This window comes from Asparagus officinalis, chromosome 7 (assembly GCF_001876935.1).
Source record: "Asparagus officinalis chromosome 7, Aspof.V1, whole genome shotgun sequence".
NCBI lineage: Eukaryota > Viridiplantae > Streptophyta > Magnoliopsida > Asparagales > Asparagaceae > Asparagus > Asparagus officinalis.
In genome coordinates this window covers 12,713,206-12,737,611 of record NC_033800.1, presented here as the reverse complement: position 1 = coordinate 12,737,611, position 24,406 = coordinate 12,713,206, and the positions used below count along the sequence as shown (strand labels likewise).

The following is a 24,406-nucleotide window of genomic DNA, read 5'->3' as shown; positions in this document are numbered from 1 at the left end:
CTCAATAGAAACGCATTCTCATTCACTTGCACACGAAAACAATCCTCACATTGAACAAACAATTCATGGGGGAAAACCCACATACAAAGAGCCGCACACTTCCCATCAAAATTACCAATCTCTTCTTCTTCGCCCTCGGTGAGGTCAACTTCTTGACAATCTTGACAACAGCAACGACGAAAGAGAGGCCCATGTAAGCGAGCGGGATCCCTAGAACCCACGGCAGAGGGCTCTAGCCCACTCTGGGCCCGGGGATGGCCTGAGTGACCGTTCTGATGAACTCGACGATATCGTGGACTTTCTCCTGAATCCATGGAAAATCCTACTCCACCTCTTTCTCCTCCTCAACAATTCGAGTAGCGTTGTTGGATTCCTTAGGGTTTTGGACTCCGTTGAGCTTCGATTTCGCCCTAACAAGGAGTGATGAGGAGGGGAGCCTAAGGTTTGGGGTTCTGGGGAGCGAGAGGGAAAGTAGGAGAAGAGGAGGGTAGGGTTCTTGAGGGGCTGGAGACGCCGACGAGCTCCTCCATTAGAACCTTGAAGGGAACTGCGGATGGAGTTGGGATGGACTCGCGATGGTGGTGGCGGGGGCTACGACTATCTTACTGAGGATGGAGTCGACGAGGTCGAGAGGAGGCGGAGGTGGCGGCGGTGTTGGAGGTTTCCGGCGAGGTTGGAGAGAGGGTGGAAGAGGAGATGGAAGGCGACAGAGAAGGAGAAGAAGAAGAGGGGTAGTTTGGGGTTTTTTACGGATTTATTCTCTTGAGAATTGTAAAAAAGGTTGAATCACATAGACTATATGTATTTGAGGCTAATATATATTACAAATAATATAGAGGGCTGGAACACATTAATTTTTTATTTTTGGGACATTGACACAATTTATCCAAGAAAGAAAGAAACAAATAAACGACGTGAACTAAAGACTGAAGTTGTTAGAAGACCCAAATGGCCTACGTAATGGATAAATATCATATTCAGCAATTTTTTAAATGAGAATAATGTGGGTGTTAGTACCAGTTGAACTCTATCATCAGGTTGCCCCACTTCCCGTACATGGTACTATTCATAATACTACTAGTTATCTTATTGTTCATAATTCTGGTAAGGGTGATCTCTCTAATATAATCAAATATTAAAAATCATTTTTCTAATCGTAACTATCTGTTATCTATGAACAATATTTATGATTAATCTTGACAAGAAATAGAAAAGGCGTAATTCATAGATGTCACGGAGTTTATAAAAAATAAGAAGTATTTTCTTGATAACGAAATTAATCTTTTGTTATATCGCTACCAATATTTCACTTTAAATATCTATTATTCGCTGTCCATTTTCATTCCATCCAACATATGAAAAAGAGCAGAAATCATACGAGATGCCGCTTCATTTTTCATATCTGAAGTTTTTATTATCCAAAGAAGATTTATAAATTGAAAATATAAACAATTTATGTTTCCTTTGCTTCCCCATTTCTAAGAAGATTCAATTAATCAAAAGCTATCCATTGAAACTCTGAGAGTAGTAAAATAAACACGTGCTAAATGATGGGATCTATACATATTAATTGTAGCCCCTAACAGCTAATGTAATTTCCTTTAAACCCACCACTGGCCTTTAAAAAAACAACGTTTGCCTTCGTCATTAGTACATTAATTAAGCACATGCTTTCTTGGAATATTCCTCATTGGTGAGGTTTACCAAACCTACAACAGATCTCTTGCCACGTTAAGCACTGAGATTTACATAGATTGTCCAATAGCTTGATAACTTATGCTTTAATTTATCGGTTTTTCTATAGACTGCTCATGGGCACTCTATAGAAAAACTCTTAATTTATTCCTTTCTTGTTTGTAGCTACGTTTAGTTGTGCATATTCTGTGTGTTTTCCTACGGACCACCTAGATTCTAGGAATTTTATTCACCATTAAATTAGATGATCATTATTTTGCTTTTCTATTAAAATTTACGCATAAAAAATAATTGAATGTAATTGTCACGTTCCAAAGCATAAACTGTAAATGTTTTGCTGAAAAAGCACATTTTCTGAAAAAGATAAGTTATTAGCAGGATGATTTTTATAAACTATGAATAATACCATGAACTTCTAATAAGAGTTCAGGAACCCACGTTACGTCCTCAGGAGGTATGCTGAAAAATTGAAGGAAAAAAAGTTCGAGTGGTTTTGTGACAATGACCAAAAGTCAAGGGGGCAAAGTGACATTTTGAAGTTCATTCATGAGGTTATCTCCGAACAGACGGAGGAATATCGGGTTATAAAAAAATTTACCCTTCAAGAAAAGGACAACTTTAATGCAGTGTAAAATGCCGTACCAAAGTTTAGGGCTGGGCGTATTCGGTTCGGTTCGGTTTTAAGCCCAATCCGCATCCAATCCGAATTTTTCGGATTCTCAAAACTCTCATCCAGATCCAGATTTTTTCCCCTTCATCCAAATATTCGGCCCAACCGAAATTCGGTTCGGTTCGGTTCGGTTTCGGTTTTGAACCGAATTAACTCCATTTCACAAAAATATGGGTAAGTTTTAGTTATATTCAAAACTGAAAAGAAGCAATCAAAACTGAAAAGAAACAATCAAAACTGTACTAAGCCACTTAATCAAATTGTATGATCTGAATATAACTAGCTTAATACACTAGGAGGACCATGTAATTATGTAGCTTTTTTTTAGAGAAAGAACAATGTTTGGCAGGCACACACACCTTTTGATGATTTTCGTTAATTTTTAGCTGTTTTTTTCTCATCAAGAATTATCTTATATCCTTGATAGCTTATACTATAGGTTAATTTGATATCCAGCACCAGCAAGCTATATTCATGTTATCACTAAAATTTGATCAAAACACTAAATTTATCCTTCAACCTCAACATCTTGTATTGATTTACGGAAATCTCACTTAACTATATCAGCGTACTCAAATATATGTTAGTATAAACTCCACTCCACAATTCTTAAATGCTAAACATTCAGCCATAAATTTTCTTCACACCAAAGGCTCACAGCTACTTTTTGTTTAAGAATTCGGTTCGGTTTTTTTTGGGCGGTTCAGGGGTTCAAACCGGATCCAGACCGGTTTAATTCGGTTCGGGCGGTTTAGAGACTTCTTCTCATCCATTTAATTCGGTTCGGTTAACCGATCCGTTTTTTCGGGCGGTTTTTTCGGTTGAACCGGTTTGTTTCGGTTTTTGCCCACCCCTACCAAAGTTATTATCACAGCTCCCCCGTCTTCTTTTTATTCTTGGTTCGGCCCTTCCTTTCCTAGAATGTAATGTGACTTCATTCATGATGCTGACAACCACTTCTAGTCAAGGCAATAGTCAACATCATGTTGTACGTATAACCATTTGCTTTTTTCACACAACTCTTCCCGGTAAAAATGTACAAAAAATATGAGATGTATCAAAATGTAAAATTTGCAATTCAGCCCCTAACACAAAATTTATTTTAGTGTGTAAAGATAAAAAAAATGCCATTGCACATGTATTTTTTTTCCCTTGGCGCAAAAGTTAGAATCTAAATCAAGATCTAGCTTAGTATGTCAAATATAAGTCTATGCTCTCTTAATGGATTCCATTTTACAATGCATGTATTTGAATTAGGATAAATAGGACAATCGATCCGAAACCAACGTGAGTAAGATGTTATAGATGTAATGCAATAGATGATACAGGTAACATGATCAAAAGGATTAGTTGCTAAGCCAGCATTTAATTTGTTCCGGTGATGTTCCTATATAACTTGCCATAGTTATATTTTGAATATGGGAAAAATGCTCCAGCCCCTAAAAGCTAATGAAACGTGCTTTCCACTCCTAAGACTTTGTCAACGAGTGTTTTACCCCTAAAAATAAATATTCTGTTCTCTGAGCCCCCAAGACATTAAAACATGTGAAGACCATAATACCCTTCTCTCTCTCTTTCTTTTTTTTATTAAAATATGATGATGATTATTTTATTATTTTTGTTTTCTCTCTCTCTTTATCATGATGTACTAAGATGATAGTTAAAATAATTGATGAGGATTATTTTATTATTTTTGTTTTTTATTATTTTGGTTGTTTGTATTGGGAGATTGTTAAAGTTACGGGTTAATTGTTAAGGTTACGAGTTAATTATTAATGTTACGGGTCAGTTGTTAAGGTTATGAATCCTCTCTCTCTCTCTCTCTCTCTCTTTCTTTTTTTATTAAAATATGATGAGGATTATTTTATTATTTTCGTTTTCTCTCTTTCTTTATCAAGATGTACTGAGATGATAGTTGAAATGATTGATAAGGATTATTTTATTATTTTTATTTTTATTATTTTGGTTGTTTGTATTGGGAGATTGTTAAAGTTACGGGTTAATTGTTAAGGTTACGAATTAATTGTTAATGTTACGGGTCAATTGTTAAGGTTATGAATTCTCTCTCTCGTAAAATCATCATGCTGAAAACTCTTACATCTCAATCCTCTCTCAATCTCATCTCCTTCAAGCTCGTTCTTCTCTCTCACTAATATATATATATATATATATATATCATGATGTTTCTTTGATGATATTGAGATGATTAAAGAGGATTATTATTTTATTATTTTCGTTTTTTATTCTTTTTGTATTTTTAGAATATTCGTTGTTAAGGATAACGGTTGGTTGTAAAGGTTATGCATTGATTGTTAAGGTTACGGGTTAGTTGTTAAGGTTAAGGGTTTGTTGTTAAGGTTATGAGTTTGTTGTGTAGGTTACGAATTTGTTATTAACATTACTGGTTTAATTGTTAAGGTTACGTGTTTAATTGTTAAGGTTACGTGTTTAATTGTTAAGGTTACGGGTTTAATTGTTACGGTTACGGGTTTAATTATTACGGTTACGGTTTATTAATTGTTAAAGTTACGGTTTAATTGTTAAGGTTATGGGTTTAATTGTTAAGATTACGGGTTTAATTGTTAAGGTTACGGGTCAATTGTTAAGGTTATGGATCCCTTCTCTCTCCCTCGTAACCTTAATAATTAAACCCATAATCTTAACAATTAAACCGTAACATTAATAATTAAACCGGTAACCTTAACAATTAAACCCATAACCTTAACAATTAAACCGTAACCTTAACAATTAAACCGTAACCTAAACAATTAAACCGTAACATTAACAATTAAACCCGTAACCTTAACAATTAAAACTGTAACCGTAATAATTAAACACGTAACCTTAACAATTAAAACCGTAACCTTAACAATTAAACCCGTAACCTTAACAATTAAACCCGTAACCTTAACAATTAAATCGTAACCTTAACAATTAATAAACCGTAACCGTAACAATTAAACCCGTAACCTTAATTATTAAATACGTAACATTAATAATTAAACCCATAACCCTAATAATTAAACCCGTAACATTAAAAATTAATAAACCGTAACCGTAACAATTAAACACGTAACCTTAACAATTAAATACGTAACCTTAACAATTAAACCCGTAACCTTAACAATTAAACCCGTAACCTTAACAATTAAACCCGTAACCTTAACAACAAATCCGTAACCTACACAACAAACCCATAACCTTAACAACAAACCCTTAAGCTTAACAACTAACCCGTAACCTTAACAATTAATGCATAATATTTACAACCAACCATTATCCTTAACAACGAATATTCTAATAATACAAAAAGAATAAAAAACGAAAATAATAAAATAATAATCCTCTTTAATCATTTCAATATCATCAAAGAAACATCATGATAGATAGATAGATAGAGAGAGAGAGAGAGAGAGAGAGAGAGAGAGAGAGAGAACAATTGACCCATAACATTAACAATTAATTCGTAACCTTAACAATTAACCCGTAACTTTAACAATCTCCAATATAAACAACCAAAATAATAAAAAATGAAAATAATAAAATAATCCTCATCAATCATTTCAACTATCATCTTAGTACATCATGATAAAGAGAGAGAGAGAGAGAAAATGAAAATAATAAAATAATCATCATCATATAATAATAAAAAAGAAAGAGAGAGAGAGAGAGGGGGTTCATAACCTTAACAATTAACCCGTAACATTAACAATTAACCCGTAACATTAACAATTAACTCGTAACCTTAACAATTAACCCGTAACTTTAACAATCTCCCAATACAAACAACCAAAATAATAAAAAATGAAAATAATAAAATAATCCTCATCAATCATTTCAACTATCATCTTAGTACATCATGATAAAGAGAGAGAGAGAAAATGAAAATAATAAAACAATCTTCATCATATTTTAATAAAAAAGAGAGAGAGAGAGAGAGAGAGAGAGAGAAGGGTATTATGGTCTTCACATGTTTTAATGTCTTGGATTTTGTGTTTTGGGGGCTCAGAGAACAGAATCTTTATTTTTGGGGGGTAAAACACCGTTGACAAAGTCTTAGGGGTGGGAAGCACGTTTACTTAGCTTTTGGGGGCTGGAAGCATTTTTCCCTTTGAATATTTATAACTATGTAACTTTATGTGCATTAGCGACCTTTTAACCCAATTTTAGTGATGTCCTAAGTAGTAATACAAGGGAAAAAAAAAATAAAAGTATCTACAAAATATAATATTTGGTGGTGTCTAATGATACTATTGGACACTATGTAGCTCGGCCACCGGAAAAGACTACATTTTACGTCTATAAAATAGAGTTGCAAACAAGTTTTGTGAATTAAAGTGGTGTGCTATTCTTCAAGTGAGAAGTTTGCATCAAGAAGCTTTTTTTTTTTTTTCAGTTGCAGACTTTCTTTGTCTTTGAACGCTGAAACCGCATTTAAAATGAAAAACCATAATATGAACATGCATGTGTTAATCATTTCAGAAAAAAACTAATTGATGCCTAAGTGAGGCCAAACCACAACACCCTCTTTCTTTTTCGCTTCTCTATATTTTCGCAGACAACAATGGTAATCTAATAAAAATTAGTGGACCTTGACTTGCAATTTTTTACTTAGAAAGCAAAACATGCATCATTTGAGTATTCTTTTCTTTGAACTTTATTTATTTTAACTAGTTGTTACTCTTGCGATGCATAAGAGTAAATTAATATTCTTATATATACACTAATTCACTAGTAGAAATCTATGCATCTTAGACAGAATTTCCGTCTAGGATAGTATCCTAGACGGATTTTATTAACTATTTTTTCAATATTTGTGGTCTCTACTATTCTAGACGGAAATTTTCGTCTAGGGTACCTAGATGGGGAAAAAAATTAAATTTCGTTTTCGCGGCTTCAGATTTGAAAATCTTGCGGGTTCAAAAATTTCCCCATTATTATATATCAAAACCCTCCTCATGTCGCTGGTCGCATCTCACCCCATCAAATCTCGCCCAAATTCCCACCTAAAAATCTCACCCCAACCCGTTCTCTCCTCCTCCTCCTCCTGTTCTTTGTTCCCTAAGGGCATCTCCAACCCATCGCACAAAAATGATACAAATTTTGCACCAAAATGGTGCAAATGTCACATCTAACAGTAATTCATCTCCAACCCATTGCACCATTTTTACACCAAAAAAGAATATTCTTAGTATATTCTTTTTATCTATTATTATATTATTATTTTTTATTCCCTATATTTTTAACTATTTCAACAATTAACCTCACATATCAAATTTTAGTTTTTCACATATTTTTCAAACAAAATGATTTATATTTAAAAAATTAAACTAATAAAATAATTAAATATTATTTTATTAATTAAAATAATTTGATTGCTAAAATATTATATTTTTATTATTGATATTGCCAAAATATTACATTTAAGAACACAACAGAAAATAAAATACAAGAAAATAATTAAACATTTACAACAATGTAAAAATTACAAATTTAATATGCACTTAACTATCTGAAATAGTGTATTCCTCCCATAAATGATCTATCAATGCATTACAAAGCACAATATGGGCATCTTTATCCTTGATTTGTCTGTAACGTGTAATAAATTGAGTAAAACTTGTAGTTTCATCTGCTACAATATCAACTTCTGGTGTTGGTATTTCCCTCACTTCTTGAATTGGTGCATAAAGGTCATGTTCATCCTCGATTATCATATTATGCATAATAATGCATGCAATCATTATGTCATGTAATACATGTTTTTTCCAAAAACGTGCTGATCCTGCCACAATTGCAAATTGTGATTGAAGAACTCCGAACGCACGTTCTACATCTTTTCTACATGCTTTCTGTTTCATGGCAAAATATTTTGTCTTCCTACATTGTGGCTGTTGGATTGTTTGTACAATAGTAGCCCATTTTGGATATATACCATCAGCTAAATAATAACCCATATTATACTCTTTTCCTTGAATAACATAGTGAGCGGGGGAGCAATACCTTGAGCTAGATTAGAGAAAATATTAGATGACTCCAGCACATTGATATCATTATTGGTGCCTGGCATACCAAAATATGCGTGCCATATCCAAAGATCATAATCTGCCACAGCTTCAAGGATAATAGTTGGTGACCCACTACGTCCTGCGTACGTATTGTCCAGATCATGTTGTTGGACAATTTTTTCATTTACAATGCATACAATCAAGACTTCCTAACATTCCTGAAAATCCATGTTTTTTACCAATATAGAGTAGCCTAGAAATATATTTAGCATTAGGTGTTCGTAGATACCGCTCTGCGAATATCTCCACCATAGCACGATAAAATTTTGTCATACTTTCAATTGCTGTTGACTCACCTATTTTAACGTATTCGTCCATAGTATCAGCTGGTAGACTGTATGCCAACATGCAGAAAACAGCTGTTACTTTCTGTAACAGTGATAATTCTATTCTACCAAGTCCATCACTTCGTTGTTGGAAGTAATAGTCATGATCTTTCACTGCATCAACAATACGAAGGAATAAACTTCTTGACATCCGATATCGACGACGAAACATATCTTCTTCAAAACGTGGATTATCGGCTAAGTAATCTATGACCAAATTCTGATGCGCAGTTTCTCGATCGCGGTTGATCACTGTATGATCGGGAATCGAGCCACCATGGATTGGTTGGTAGTTTTGTTGATGTAAATTGTTAGCGGGGATCATGTTGTTGTTGATGTACTCACAAATTACTTCTTCGGTTTCATCAATCTCTGTAATGATATTGGACAGAAAATTATCATCATCCGAATATGAAGATGATGATAAATATGATGGACCTCCAGCATCGAAATTCATTTTTAAAGTAAGAAAAGAATGACTGAAGTATGCAGAAATGAAAGATAATAATTTTAACACAACAACGAATAATTGTGTGGATGTACCTAATCTAGTATGCTATTTATAAAACTTTGCTTAACTGTATACGTTGAACAATGTATAAACTTTGCTTAGATGTTATCCATTTGTCATAAAATTCAAATTTGCTTAGCTGTGTATACGTTGGACAATGTGTAAAGCTGATCAGTTTTCAAAAAATGATTCCCACCGACAACGTTGGATAATGTGTAAAGATGATCAGTTTTTAAAAAATGATTCTCACCGATAACGTTGGACAATGTGTAAAGCTGACCAGTTTTTAAAAAATAATTCCCACTGACAACGTTAGACAATGTGCAAAGCTGATCAGTTTTTAAAAAATGATTCCCACCGACAACGTTGGACAATGTGTAAAGCTGATTGGTTTTTAAAAAATGATTCTCACCTATAACATTGGACAATGTGTAAAGCTGATCAGTTTTTAAAAAATGATTCCCACCGACAACGTTGGACAATGTGTAAAGATGACCAGTTTTCAAAAAATGATTCCCACTGACAACGTTAGACAATGTGTAAAGCTGATCAGTTTGTACACAACGATTCAATTTCAAATGTTGACCACCGATAAATTCAAATTCAAATTCAAACAAATTTGGATTGGTTATAAATAACATTCACGAGTCAAACCACCCAATTCGAAGTATTTCTTCAAAGTATTTCTAATCTCCAAAGCAACCGCTTTTTAAAAAAAAAATGTATGTTCGATCATCTGGATACATGGTTACTGAAGATGTGCTCCTTTGTCAAGTATTCTTGGATATTTCTTAAGACCCTATTATCAGTAGAAACCAGTCTTGAGATGCATTTTGGTCTCGTGTGGAGGACAAATACAATGAACTTCGAGATCAGCATATTGAGGTGCGTACGAGCCGATCAATTCGTTCTCGAATGGAAATCATAAGTAATGAAGTAAGGAAATTGAATGCGTGCTTGAGACAATTAGAGAATCTGAATCCAAGTGGTGCTTCAGATGAAGATATTGTAAGTATTCTATTAATTATCTTTTAAAATTTATTATTATTGTTAAAATACATAACTTGATGTTCACTATAATTTGCAGTTAGCTCGAGCAAAGATGTTATTTATACAAGAACCAAAGTACAAAAAAGGTTTCAAATTTGATCATGTCTGGAATATAGTTAAAATTTTCAAAAAATTTAAAGATGATGTCCCCACAACAAGACAAGTTGGTCGAAGACAACCCCAAAGTATGAACTTCGACTCGTCACAATCAGATAATCCCACTCCGAAATCTCCTATATCAACATCTCCTGGACTGTCATCATTTACTCCACCTGAACGACCTATTGGGGTTTAAAAAGTCAAATTGAAAAGAAAAAATGATGATCATGAGTCAAGTGTAGTGGACTGTCAAAATATAAATGGTTAATTGCACCAAAATTGAATTTTGAGATGTAACTTTTTTTTCCGTTTCGAATAATATAATCTGTCTGGTCAATTTAAGGTTTGAAACCAAATGCTTCGCTTCCTAGTAAGAGCCGTGATGATAAAGTGGTTTAAGGTGGATTCAAAATATGGATGCATGTAGATTTTCTAAAGTCAAGCTTGAATAATAAAATATTCTTCCATGTGTTTTTTCCTCTTCACGTTAAACATCGAGTACTATATTGGAGTCTGAGATGGGAGACTTAACTTTCAAAGGTCGGCTCTCAATCACGTCTATGGACCCAAATCCCATAGTTTTTGTTTTAAGAGCATTGGTTAGGAGCCAATGGGACTCCCCATCTAGATCCTATCCATAAATGACTCATGTCATAGGTTGATCCTATAAGTTAATAATAATCCACACATATGACGATAATGGAAACCCTTGGTGATACTTTCTCACTCCTTGAAATTGAAAATAAAAAGTGCATATTCTATCAGAACTTCTTGATAGAATGAGTTGATCTATACCATTCATGGATATGTTTTTTTAAAGATAACATTCTAGTTAAGGGATTTAAATCATTACCCAGTTATTACCTAATTGGAAAGTATCTAGCTCTCTAATTAATATACGCCGCCCTCCATTTGTAGTACTCCATAAAACTAGGACGTTTTTTTTGCAGATATTTTGTTGTCTATGCAACTTGTGAATGTTATAAAAAAAAATCCGCTATCAGCTAAAGCTACGGATGACCGGTTCCGTCATAAACTGTTCTATTTGGAACATGGAAAGTTAATTACTTCCCTTCTTCATCTTCATTTTCTTTTGAATGACGTCAAAAGTGATCAATTAATTCAGAACTCTATGAAAGCGATTCATGGTTCTAGACAGACACGCAGGTAATGCAGCGGGTAAGTATCACAAAGCCCTCACAACTTTGGACGATTATTAGATGGCCTCCCATCACTTTTAAAATATCTTAAAACCTTCAAGTTTAAGGGTTACAAAAAAAAAAAAAAAAACCCTTAACTTCAACATTTTTTTTAAAGAAAACCCTAAAAACACGTGAATTGTAATTTTCACTGGAAAAAAAATATTCCTCTGCGTAATTTCACCCACATCTGCGAAAGTTACAGTTAACGATGTTCGGAGGGGTTTCAGATAAAATCCTGAAGTTGAAGGTTTTTTTTGGTAATATTTTGAAACCTGTGGGAGATGGAGGGTATCAGGTAATCGTCCAAAGTTAATAGGGGCCTTTATGATACCTACATATTCTTTTTAGGGCTTTTTGTTTTTAGGTCCATTTGTTTACCTAGCTTTATATTTAAACCCAAGAATTATTATGTGTATCTTTAAACCCAACTTTCTTTTTGTATTTATCTTTAAACCCAATTCTAAAATATAATACTCTCAAAACCCAACTTTCTTTTTGTATTTATCTTTAAACCCAATTCTAAAATATAATACTCTCATATGTGGGTCCCCCTATATAAGTCTTTTTGTATTTATCTTTAAACCCAATTCTAAAATATAATACTCTCATATGTGGGTCCCCCTATATAAGGAAATTGGGTTTAAAGATAACTACAAAAAGAATGTTGGGTTTACTTGGGTTTAAAGATAAAGTTAGGTAAACAAATGGACCTAAAAACAAAAAGTCCTTCTTTTTAAGCTTTATATGGTAAGTCTTTAGGAGAAAATATAATATCGTTAATTTCGAAAACATTATATTACTTTTCAGTGGAAACTATGTCAGCCAAGAGTTTGGCGGTTCTCTCTTTCCAGGCTAATTAAATTGTTTGGACGGTCAAAGAAGAAATACACAAACGTAAGGAGAAAGGGCTACTGCTGGTCCAAGTAGTCTTATATTTGTACGCACTTTAAAAATCTTTCGGTAAGTCAATCAGAGAAGTACGAGGATCGCGCTTGCATGACTTCATGGACGATAAGGTCGTACGAGTACCTGTCTAATAGAAATCTCTCCGAAGCAGCAAATTCGTTTCTAATATCTCATAAAAGGACTAAAATTGGACCATTAACCATCGCATCTATCATATAACTGGATGATCATATCTACGTTTTAATTACTTCGATGATATAATTAAATACCAATTAGATCATTAGTCACTTTTAACGCTGTGCGTCAATTGATATAATGAATTTCAACTACGTGATATAAAAAAAGTCTTGATCATTTGACGTAACAAGGTTGCTCTTATGTTTAATATTTTGATCACTTAGAGAAATGAAAATTTGCGACGCATCGAGCAACTTGTATTGGATAGTTATATTGCATTTGATATTTATTTTTAAACATATTAACTTGCGACGCATTGAGTGAGTCGTATTGCTTAGAAAAGAATGAAAATATACAATTTAAATTAACAAAAAAATGTTAGGTATAACGAGTAATCCAATTAGCATTTAATCGTGTGATCGGTCATCCAAGCAATTGAAATATAAATATGAAGATTTAATTATTAGAAAATAAATATAGTGACCAATGATTCAATTAACCCTATCATAAAATGTTGGTCCCTTATTGATAACGTGAATCATAGTCTCATGAGTTAGCATTTTGCAGGGCTAAAACTTTGAAGTTCACTGAACTTCAACCGCTCACACTTATGCTTTTATCCATGTCTTTCATGTTTTCGGTTCTCTGCATAATAATTTATTACGGAAAAATTAATAGGATGAAATAAAAATTGTAAGATTTCCAAAATTTTAGATTTGATTAATTTTAAAGTACTAAATCCTAATGAGGGTCACCAACTGAGAAATGAGGTCCAATACCTAAGGATTTCGACCTGACCATCCAAACAATACATCATCAAGGCTGTTATTCATTTAAAAAGCTTATTACAAACAATAGGAATTCTATCAGAACCATCTCCAAGAGTAGTAGGATGATCTACTCATAAATAGAAAAGTTATAGTTCACAAACTAATCTTCTAACTACCCATAGATGATATAAATTACTTCTTTCTATAAAACATTCTGATAGAACCCTTTCCCTTCTCACGAAAAGGTCAGTGAGATATCACATATCAATTAGATTAGAGCTTTTTCTTTAAAGGATTTATATGGCTATTTTGGTCAGTTGATACATGAGAAAACAATAAAAATGAGTGGTGCATAAATAAATACTCCATCCCCCTATTTACAGTTTGCGTACCAGGAAATTTATAACGAAGTCGGAATCTATTAGCCTAGAAACCGCAATACAGTAGTATGTAACATATATAGCTGATAATGGTACCTGAATTTATCACTGTCCCTGACTTAGCATTTTAATACAATCTCATCTTTCATCTTTTACTGCACAGGTCATGCAACTGCTGCTGCCCCGTTTGGCAAAGGGTTAATGAAGAGGGGTTAAAGAGAAGGATTAATGTACTTAGCCCATTTGATAATCCAAAGGATTAAATTATTAACCCGTTAAATAAGTTTTATTTTAGCCCTTATGATCAGTTTTAGTGTTTGGGAATAACAATGATTTTGACTATTTTCTTTATAATTAGAAGGGTTAACTCTTATTCCATCTAAATAGGAGTATTAGTAAACCCCTCATTTTGAGGGGTTAACTCATTTTAACCCCTCTAGAGGGGTTAACTTAACCATTCTATATTTTTTATGTTTGGCAAATTATGGAGAGTTAACTCACTTTAACCCTTAAATAGATTTGTTGTGTTTGGCAGGTTAAGAAGGGGTTAAGTCTCTTTAACCTCTCTCTTAACCCTTTGCCAAACGGTACCTTAATACACAAATAATACATACGTAATTTATTGGTGTGGAATTAAATACATCAGCAGTTCAGATAAGTGAAACAATTACTTCAAAAAAAAGATATGTGAAATAATCTCCAATTAGCAGAATTCTGTTGGTGATCTGAGAGCTGACCAAAGAAACCTCAAACAGAAGGCCTTCTGAATTCCCAGGTATAATTCAAACATCACGTCCATATGGTGGAGCACTTATATATTCCACCATTTCTTTTTCTCCATTGTCCTTACGAGTTCATTAGCCATTTCAGCAAAATTCTGTGCCCCATCTTGCAGCTCTGCAGTGCGCATACTCAATCTCTGACAGAAAAACAAGCATATGTTAGAAGTTGGTTGCTAGGGTAAATCGCCTGTTTTTCTTTTACCAAAAGGTATTCTTTGCCAAAAGAAAATTATTATCTAGAGCTAAGAATCTAAGATACTATTAGTGCTGCATTACTTCAATTAATATTAGCTAAGCTACATTTCTTCCAAATGTAGAATGTGTTAGAAAAGACGAAGGAAAATCAACAAGCATTTGGAGATAAATTTTCAAAATTTCAAATTTAGGTATAAAGTAATTTATATAAAAGGTGGAATGTATGCTCATTTATGGGGCAGTATCAAACATCTTAGAAAATATGATGCGCTAGCAGAAAAGGGTAAAAAGATAGTTTATTCTACATCAACCCCTATCCTTTTTGTGGGTGGGGATGGGGGGTGGAGGAGGTGGTTGAGAGTAAAACTGAAAATTCAAATGTATCTTTATACCTCAAGTTTCTCCTGTCGCTCCATCAGCTTGTCCTTTGCATGAGCTGCTGCTTTTGCAGCATCCTGGAAACAAAACTATTAGCTTTCAAGAAATGAAAGAAATATGACAGGTTGAAAAGTGCATAAGAGTTGGCTCAATAAAAGGAATTACCCCGCCAAATTTATACTGTGTCATGATTTCTTGTGTTGTTCTTACTCTTGGCTTTGTATCATGAGTTGCTCCTTGGAATAATTTTTCTCTTTCTGTATTCTCATCTGTAGTGTTACATTAGATAATTGAGTCCACTGGACCAATAGGAAAATGAAGTACTTGATGATTGACAAAGAAAATGAGCCACACCTGTTTTCTTTTGTTTACTTACAGTGGATGATGATGATATGGGCAATTCCTCATCAATCATGATGTCATCTGCACAAGAGTTTAGCTTCAGTGCATATATGAGAAAGGCATAGCTTCAGTGTACATGTGTGCATATGCGCAGATGTGTGAGTGGTGTTTGTGTGTGCGAGAGAGGGAGAGAGACCTATGCTTAGTTCAACTTCTTTGTCATTAGTAGGTGTAGCTAGCGATTCTGCGAATGGATCTCTTGAAAAGGAGTCCTCCAATTTCTCTGAGCTAGATTTATCAAAACTGCGAGAAACATCACTGTCATTCTCCGCTCTACCTCCTTTAAGTCCCTTGAAGATACCACCCAGAATCCCAGATGCTGTACTCTGGAGCATAAATGATAACCTTATGGTAAATTGACCCAAGAAAGAAAGTAACAGCTGATTATTATAAAATACAATAAATGTTAACCTGTCTTTTCTTTTGATTCATAGAGAGACTAATAGCAGCATCTGCAGCAGCTGCAACAACTTTGTCATGAAGGCAGGGCAAAGATTCTGGTATCCTGTTCAATCATACATAACTTACTCCATATTCTACAATTTGAACAGGCACAAGCGAATAAATGCTTGCACAAAATGTAGCAATTAATACCTGAAGTCATTTTCGCAAGCCAAAAGTGAGATGAAAGCAAGTTCAGAACCATTCACCTGCAAATTAATGAGAGAAATCACATAAAATAAGAAACCACCCAATAGGAAGGATATAAGCACACCCCTTCCACCTGCCTCAGTGCAAGGAAAAGAACAATGTGCGCTTGCTTAAGAATGATAATGCAATGAACAAGAACCAACAACCAATACATTAAGCAAGAGAAAGTGTGATGGATCGTTTGGCAAAGCCATATGTTAGAATATTAAAAAAATAATCATCAACTCTCATCACAACTTTAGAGTTTTGGTGTAATAGTTAGAGGGACTTTAAGATGCAACCAAGATTCAAATCCCACCAACCATAAAAACGAATTTTCTAAAAAATTAACACAACTAGGTGAATTCAAGTTTAAGCCTATAAAAAGGGTGTTCAACCTGCGGGGGCATGCTAGAATATAGAAATATAACTCCCAACTCTCATCACAACTTCGGAGTTTTTATGCAATGGTTAGAGAGACTTGAAGACCATACATGTCCATAACAGTAGCCATGTTTATAGTAACCATATACAAAGCAGTAAAAAGTAAGCAATTACAATTCTTAAAGTTAACCAGGAGGTAAAACAATTGGGAGATGGTTTAGGATGTTCATTAAGGCTAATAAGTATGCAAGAGGTGATACGATTGTGGCATATATTACATTATGGGCATAAATATTTAGCTACTAATAGAATTATAATGGATAAATTTTTAAAAACAACATTTTTTAAACTTTATTGTGCAAAAACGACCCTTTGAAAAATTAATGAGCAAAACCGATCCTTTTCTGTTGAAAAGGGTTGGTTTTGCTGGGGAGACACTAAAATAAAGTGTACGGGACTACTAGTCCCGTACACTTCATTTTAGTGGCCATATAGTCGGGACTGCCCAACTCCCTCACTCTCTTCATCTCTCAATCACCCACCTCCCAAGCTTCGCCTCAAACCCATCGCCGACCACCCCCTGAACTTCGAGCCGCCGGCCTACACCGCACTCCAATCTCGACAAGTTTCATGCCGCCTACACCGCACGCCACGCCGCCATCTCCGACAAGCTCACCACCGCCTACACCGCGCCCGCGCCATCTCAACAAGCTTCCACCGCCTACACCGCCGTCCCATCTCCGACAAGCATAAATGGCTTCTGTGAATGCACGTTATCGCTCGATCCGCTTCGCTTCCAAGTGTCCTCGGATTCGCTTCGCTTCCAAGGGGAAATCCTCAGGGCGGGAAAGTTTCGCATGGGCATCGGGCCACCTTCGGAGGGCCGTTCCGCTCCGGCCGCGCACAGGGCACATGGAAGAGGAACTTGCCGGACGGCCACGGTCGCTACATCTGGAGGAATGGAAATCAGTACATTGGGGAGTGGAGGGGGTGGGGTTATTTGTGGAGGGGGCTTTGATCTGGGCCAACAGAAATTGATACGATGGGTTCTGGGAGAAAGGGGTGCCTAAGGGCAATGGGTCTTCACTTGGCCTGATGGTCGGCAACAGCAACGAGCAAACTCTTACGGGGACATTTTACTCACAGCGCACTAAAATGAAGTGTACGAGACTGGTAGTCCCGTACACTTCATTTTAGTCCTGAGTAAAACCGAAAAGGGTCGGTTTTGCTCATTAATTTTTCAAATGGTCGTTTTTGCACAATAAAGTTTAAAAAGGGTTGTTTTTAAAAATTTGTCCAATTATAATTTATAGTATTGAACTACTTTTTTAGCCAGTAGCGATTCTGGCCTTCGGTCATATCCTCTGGGCTTCTGACATTTAAGGAAACCATCTATCAAGGTTCTGACCTGTGAACAAATCACTCAGATGCTAATATTTCTAGCATTTACCTTTTGGATTTTGACCCTCTGCAAAATTTGCCATTATGAACATATAGCTATATAGTATATATAATATATTACGCATTAATTAGAGTTTTGACATTTCCCATACTGACATTTCGTAAATTTCAGCTTTGGGAATTGTTGTTAATCATAGTTGGATTTTGATATTCAATAAGTATTATTATTATTATTATATCGAACATCTACTCATTAATTCTTTCTAATTGAAGATCATTAGAGAGAGTGTGCTTCGTTCTCTAACATCTGTATATAATTTTATGAAACCACAAGATGAGTTATGTTGCTCAGTTCACAATTCTTTTAGCGTTTCACAGTAATTCAGATTTCATGGGTGCTAAGGAAGAACTTCTTCGGCAAGCTACTTAACGCTTTTTAATTAATTTATTTGGCTTGAGGTGCACAGTCTATTATATAGCTTTTGGTTCATTCTTAAATTTTTTTGTATTAGGACCTATGAGTTTGGAGAAAAGAATATTTGACTTGGTAGCAAATTTATGCTCCACAATATAATTTCAGAATTATGGCTACTTTGGTGAACATTTCAAAGTGGCTACTTTGAATAATTTCATACTTTATTTACACTATTGATCATTAACCGATCCCAAAAGTTTGAGATAAAGGCTTTGTTGTTGTCGTTGTCGTCATTGTTGTTGTTGCTGCTATTTACACTACTGGTCATATCAGATTATTTAGTAAGAGGTTCTGCGATGCTGACTTGTGGAATGAGAGGGGAAAAAAATCAAAGTGTACGCCTCTTGAAGAAAAAAAAATACCATTGTGATCTGCCCATTGTCGTAAGAACTCATAGCTTTTTCCATGTTTGTCTTGAAGCTCCATCTTAAAATTGACATTATGGAACTTTCTGCTGAAACCTCCAGCTCAGGAAGGGATCTGCTCATGGACAAGGAAAAAAACCTTATGACCCAAGAAATGCTTCACCAAATTGTCAATGACTGAATGCAAAGAAAATAAAGGTAATAAACAGCATCTGTTTAGCATATGTACCAGGCAACAAGAAAGCTGAAATATGTAGAGCCTTGATATATAAAGCAAAGAGGGGTGTTATCATAAGGTAAGAAGAACAAGATAGGCTGGTTGAAGGATTTCTTTGTATAATAAAGACTGCTATCCTTTACAAATCAAACCTAAAAAGTATAGATTTTCATTATAAAGTACTACCTTAAACCTGCAAAGTAAAAGAAGAGAGTAATTTAATGCAAGAAGTCTTCACCTCATCTCTAGGTCCCCCGTTTCATATAGTAAAATCAGTCCACATCCTTTTTCATCTCTTTTTCTGAAGATTGCTGACCAGCAACAACGTTTTACAATATTTGATCTATGGACGGAGTTGTTATTTCCCTAAAATAAAAAAGATAAACACAATTAGCTTAAAAGAAAGGTCCAAATCAAAATTTAGTTAAATTTGAAATAAAAGAGCACCTGTTTGACAGCCTTCAATGGCCAAAACCACAGAGAGTCCTCACAACAAACCAAAACATGAGGATCTGATAGTTCATTTGAGTGTGACACATCACTAGAGCAGTGTTGATCAATTTCTTGTGGTTCACTTCCATTGAGGTCATCTCCTTGTATGGAATCACTATGGGAAGATTTTTCCTCTGATGGATGTTGAGAGGACGTCTCACTGTTCTTTTCTAGAACAGAGCTAGCTCCATCTGAATGGGATATACACAGAATTACAAAAATTCATTTGGAAAACTACATATTTCAGTACTTGTGTTGATTGTTACATAGAAACTACTTGCCTATAACATACATGGAAATTGCAGAAGACTCTTTTTTTGGGTGCATCCTCTGTGAGCTGATTGTTTTACCACTTATGCTATCAATGATGAAAACATTTGCATCCTTGGTCAAGATAAGCATCACTCTTGCAGAGTCTTCAGGATTTCCAGTTGCACTTGTTATTACAGCACTGATCTGAGGATTGACATGAAACGCTATAGAGATGATGGGTGAATGAGCACCAGATAAGCAATCTGTACGGAACAAAATTGATAAGGATCTCATATCAAGCATTGCCACCTGAAAATGGGTACGAAGATGAACATACAGTCAATAGCATATTTAGACAGCTTCAGCATTACTTGCAACGAAAAGGATTAACAGCATACACAAAATGAAGAGACAATAACTACCTGACCAGTTTCAAATCCAACAGCAACCTTCTCTTCACCGTGTACAAATTTAAGGGTTCGAATGGATGCATTTGAAAAGATGAATGCTGCAAAACAATGATATCCTTCCCCATGTTGCACAATGTGAACTGTATGCACAATGATAATTTGTTAGCAGGTTTACATAATATATTACTGATAATTTCTCGATGAATCTATTTCATGTAGGCAAAAAAATCTATCCCACATGCCTAATAAGAAACTGCCTGTGCTTATAAGTTATAAGTTAAATTGTACTGGTATTTCAGATGAGCACCCATCCTCAACAGCGTGTTAAAACATAACACACCTCAACATGTAAAAGATATCTTTGTTGAAGTCCAGAATATGTATGGCATGCCATATAGACATGAGATGGTCAAATTAACGGGTACTTACTGCTCTCAATCACACTACCCACTTTGCCAGAGCAGAAAACTGAATTGTTATGAGCCAAGAACCTTTTGGATTTTGTTTCTAGCTTACTATAACTTTTACCCTGAAGGCATTAGAGATTCATCTATTTAGTGTTATCACAAATTACCTTTTCTGATTTTTATGAATAAAGAATAAGAATACAAGATTAACATTTAAATATCAATAGACTTCATTTTTAGCTAAATCTAAACATGGAATGACATCATCGCCTGAATAATATTGTATGCATATTCTCATGTACCTGCTCCTACGTCTCTGATATTCATCATGTCACCATGTTTTTGACAAGCCATATCCATGTTTCTGATGCTGCAACGTAGTTTAGATACAATTGCAATGCCAGAATAGTCATAATAACCTAACTATGAATACAAGGACAATTACCACTACCAATAAATAGTCAACACAATGAAAGTACTGGGGTTTCTGGTTACTAAGTTCTATACTCATACTCATTAATAAGAATATTAGCAAAATGAAGAGGCAGCTTCAGCAGTTAAAGCAGTTATGATAAGCATAATGTTTAAGAATTAAAATTATGAATCATAAACAGAACATAAACTGCCAAACTATATTGTACATTGATACCTTCAGTATGAACAAAGGCAAAATATCGAAGAACATATCGTACTTTTGCTAATATGAATTATAAGACAGATGACATTTTTTAAGTCATAAAATGAATTATAAAACCGATACAATTTTATACGTTTAGCTTCCCTAACCTTCTAAAAGATGAAGTCAACAACATAGACAAGAGTATATCTGCGACTCACACAGAACCAACATAACCTTAAAATAGCAGAAAGAATTGGTAGTCACCTTTCAAGTCTGCTATATTTTCCTACTGAAGGACTGTGATAACATTTAAAGAAAAATTATGACAAATATAGAGGAAGATCAGATTCCAAGGAGAAATCTTCCACCTCAAAATTAATTCTTTAACAGAACATAACTTTTCATTCTATCAAGATGAGTCTAATCTTGTCTTCCAATCATAGCAAATCCTTTTTCAACCAGCCAAGAATATGTTGGGAAATTACGCAAATTCCCCTGTTATCAGATTTATAAGAAAGCGAAATAAATGCGCAATAAAAGAACACACAAATTTAACGTGGTTCGACACAAAATTGCTTACATCCCGGACTGCTGCAGATATTTCACTAAGGGGAGAAAATTTACAAGTGTTTTTCACACAACTCCCAACCCAACCGTCACTCTGAAAATTGCTCACAATTTTCTCTCACTGAGTGCTCTCACTTTTCCTCTCTGTTTTCTCTCTTGCTTGGATTGTGTCCTGAGCATCTGTGTGGGGTGCTCTATTTATAAGTCCCCCCGCACTTCCGAAAATTTTTACTCTAGCTCAATCATCCCTTACTTTCGGTGTTTTTTGTCAAAAAAGGAAGTAGCGGTGGCTGCCTTTGTTGACAAAAGCAGCCTCCCCTTTTTCTTTCGGTGGCTTCTTTTGTTGACAAAAGAAAACAGCCACCAACTCTTTTTGACTAACAATCTCCCACTTGAAGACTGATCTTAATCTGTCTTCACATCTCGATTTATACAACAGCTCTTGCTGGTCTTGATACTGTTACAAGCCAACTGAAGCTGAACACAGCTTCAGTTTGTCAGTAGTCACCGTCTTTGTCAGCATATCTGCCGAATTTTGAGCTCCACTAATCTTTTCAAGTTTCAAAATTTCATCTTCCAGAAGTGATCGGATAAAATAATACTGCACCTATATGTGTTTCGTTCTGGAATAAAAAGATGGATTCTTCGCTAGATGAATAGCACTTTGACTATCACAATATAAGGCATTGTCTTCGTGTTTCTTGCCTAATTCATCCAAGATGCTTTGAAGCCAAACCATTTCATTGCTGGCTTCTGTAACGACGACATATTCTGCTTCACTTGTGGAGAGAGTAACTATCTTCTGCAGTTGAGAAACCCAACTCACTGCAGTGCCTTTTATAGTATAGACATACCATGTAGTGCTCTTTCTGATATCAACATTTCCTGCTAAATCAGCATTCACATAACCTGTTAGTATTGTATCTCCACCTTTGAAACAAAGTGCTTTACCTGTGGTGCCCCGTAGATATCTGAAGATCCATTTGACTACTTCCCAGTGTACCTTGTCCGGATTATTCATGTACCTGCTAACAGCTCCCACTGCTTGAGCAATATTTGATCTTGTACAAACTATGACATACATCAGACTTTCAACTGCTGAGGCGTACTGGACCTTCGTCATGTGTGCACGCTCTTCCTCTGTCTTTGGTGACTGCTCTTTGAAAAGTTTGAAATGAACACCTAAAGATGTACTCACTGGTTTAACATCTTGCATATTAAACCTAGAGTACTTTGTTGATGTACTCAGCCTGTTATAACATCAAAGTCCCAAACTTCGTCTCCCTTGATTCTCATTCCCAGAATCTGCTTTGCAGTGCCAAGATCTTTCATTGCGAACTGCTTTGATAATTTTTGCTTTAAATTTATAATATCTTGCAGATCTAAACCTGCAACGAGCATGTCATCAACGTATAACAATACAATAACAAAGCTATTATCAAACCTCTTGAGATAGCAACAATGATCTACTTGGCATCTAGTGAAACCGTTGTTATCCATAAAGTTGTCAAACTTCTTGTACCACTCTGAGAGCTTATTTAATCCATACAAGCTCTTCTTCAAACGACATACTTGATTTTTCTTGTCTGCCTTTATGAAGCCTTCTGGTTGCTTCATATAGATCTTCTCCTCTAAATCACCATAAAGGAAATTTTTTTTACATCTAACTGCTCAAGATGTAAATTCTCAGTAACTATAATTTTTAACACCAGTCTGATTGTAGTCAGTTTCATGACTGGAGAGAAAATTTTATTGTAGTCAATACCTTCTTTTTGCTGAAAGCCTTTGGCAACCAATCTTGCATTGTAACGCTTATTCCCATCATGCTCTTCTTTGATCCTGTAAATCCACTTGTTATGAAGACCTTTCTTACCTGGTGGTAATTCAGCTAAGTCTCACGTCTGATTTGACATTAGCGAGTCCATATTATCTTGCATACCAGACTCTCACTTGACTGAATCCTCCACCTGCATTGTTTCATCATCACTCCGGTTCACCATTGTCAGTCAGCAAGTAGTGCAAAGAAGACGAATAACATTGGATTGACTTAGGAATTCTGGATGAGCGTCTCACTTCTGGTGTGCTTGGTTCTTCTTAAACTACTTCAGGACTAGTCTGAACATTATTTTCAGAAATATCCTCAAATTCAGCAAATACCTTTGTTTCAACTTTTGTACTAGAGCTACTTGATTCTGCAGTTGATTTGTCTTTGTACATCACATTCTTATTGAATATGACATCTCTGCTTTTGACGATCTTCTAATTTTCATAATCCCAAAACCGGTAACCAAACTCATCACCACAATAACCAACAAAAACACATTTGTTAGATTTGGCATCAAGTTTATTTCTTTTAGTAGAATCTATGTGTACATAAGAGATACAACCAAAAACTCTTAAATACGAAAGGTTTTTCTCTTTTCTGCTCCAAATTTCTTTCGGTATTTTACCGTCCAAGGAAACTGAGGGCCCACGATTGATTAGGTAGGCTGCGGTATTGATAGCTTCAGCCCATAGGAACTTGGGTAAGCTGGCATGCATCCTTATGCTTCTGACACGTTCATTCAAAGTTCTGT

General features: G+C 35.1%; 2 protein-coding genes across 2 annotated transcripts; both read right to left on the bottom strand.

The window, feature by feature from the left end:
* On the bottom strand, positions 7,870-9,216 carry LOC109846695. The gene is made up of 3 exons (XM_020415941.1): positions 8,613-9,216; positions 8,369-8,512; positions 7,870-8,306 (listed from the first exon to the last, which is right to left on the bottom strand). Exons 1-3 carry the CDS (start codon positions 9,214-9,216, stop codon positions 7,870-7,872), a joined length of 1,185 nt encoding a protein of 394 aa, XP_020271530.1.
* LOC109848905 lies at positions 14,455-21,075 on the bottom strand. Its single transcript, XM_020418627.1, has 13 exons — positions 20,947-21,075; positions 20,250-20,377; positions 19,857-20,136; positions 19,531-19,766; positions 19,322-19,449; positions 18,864-18,981; positions 16,206-16,261; positions 16,023-16,116; positions 15,748-15,937; positions 15,564-15,632; positions 15,375-15,478; positions 15,224-15,286; positions 14,455-14,773 (listed from the first exon to the last, which is right to left on the bottom strand). Exons 1-13 carry the CDS (start codon positions 21,002-21,004, stop codon positions 14,666-14,668), a joined length of 1,632 nt encoding a protein of 543 aa, XP_020274216.1. The 5' UTR covers positions 21,005-21,075; the 3' UTR covers positions 14,455-14,665.

Excerpts from the sequence above, each read along its gene's own strand:
- LOC109848905 (XM_020418627.1), bottom strand. The coding sequence starts at position 21,004 with ATGGATATGGCTTGTCAAAAACATGGTGACATGATGAATATCAGAGAC. Across the intron at positions 19,450-19,530 it reads CATTGAAGGCTGTCAAACAG|GGAAATAACAACTCCGTCCA; the intron begins GTGCTCTTTTAT and ends TTTTTATTTTAG. Across the intron at positions 18,982-19,321 it reads ACGGGGGACCTAGAGATGAG|ATCCCTTCCTGAGCTGGAGG; the intron begins GTGAAGACTTCT and ends GTCCATGAGCAG.
- LOC109846695 (XM_020415941.1), bottom strand. The coding sequence starts at position 9,216 with ATGAATTTCGATGCTGGAGGTCCATCATATTTATCATCATCTTCATAT. Across the intron at positions 8,513-8,612 it reads TTCTAGGCTACTCTATATTG|GACGTAGTGGGTCACCAACT; the intron begins GTAAAAAACATG and ends ATACGTACGCAG. Across the intron at positions 8,307-8,368 it reads TTTCTCTAATCTAGCTCAAG|CTGATGGTATATATCCAAAA; the intron begins GTATTGCTCCCC and ends GTTATTATTTAG.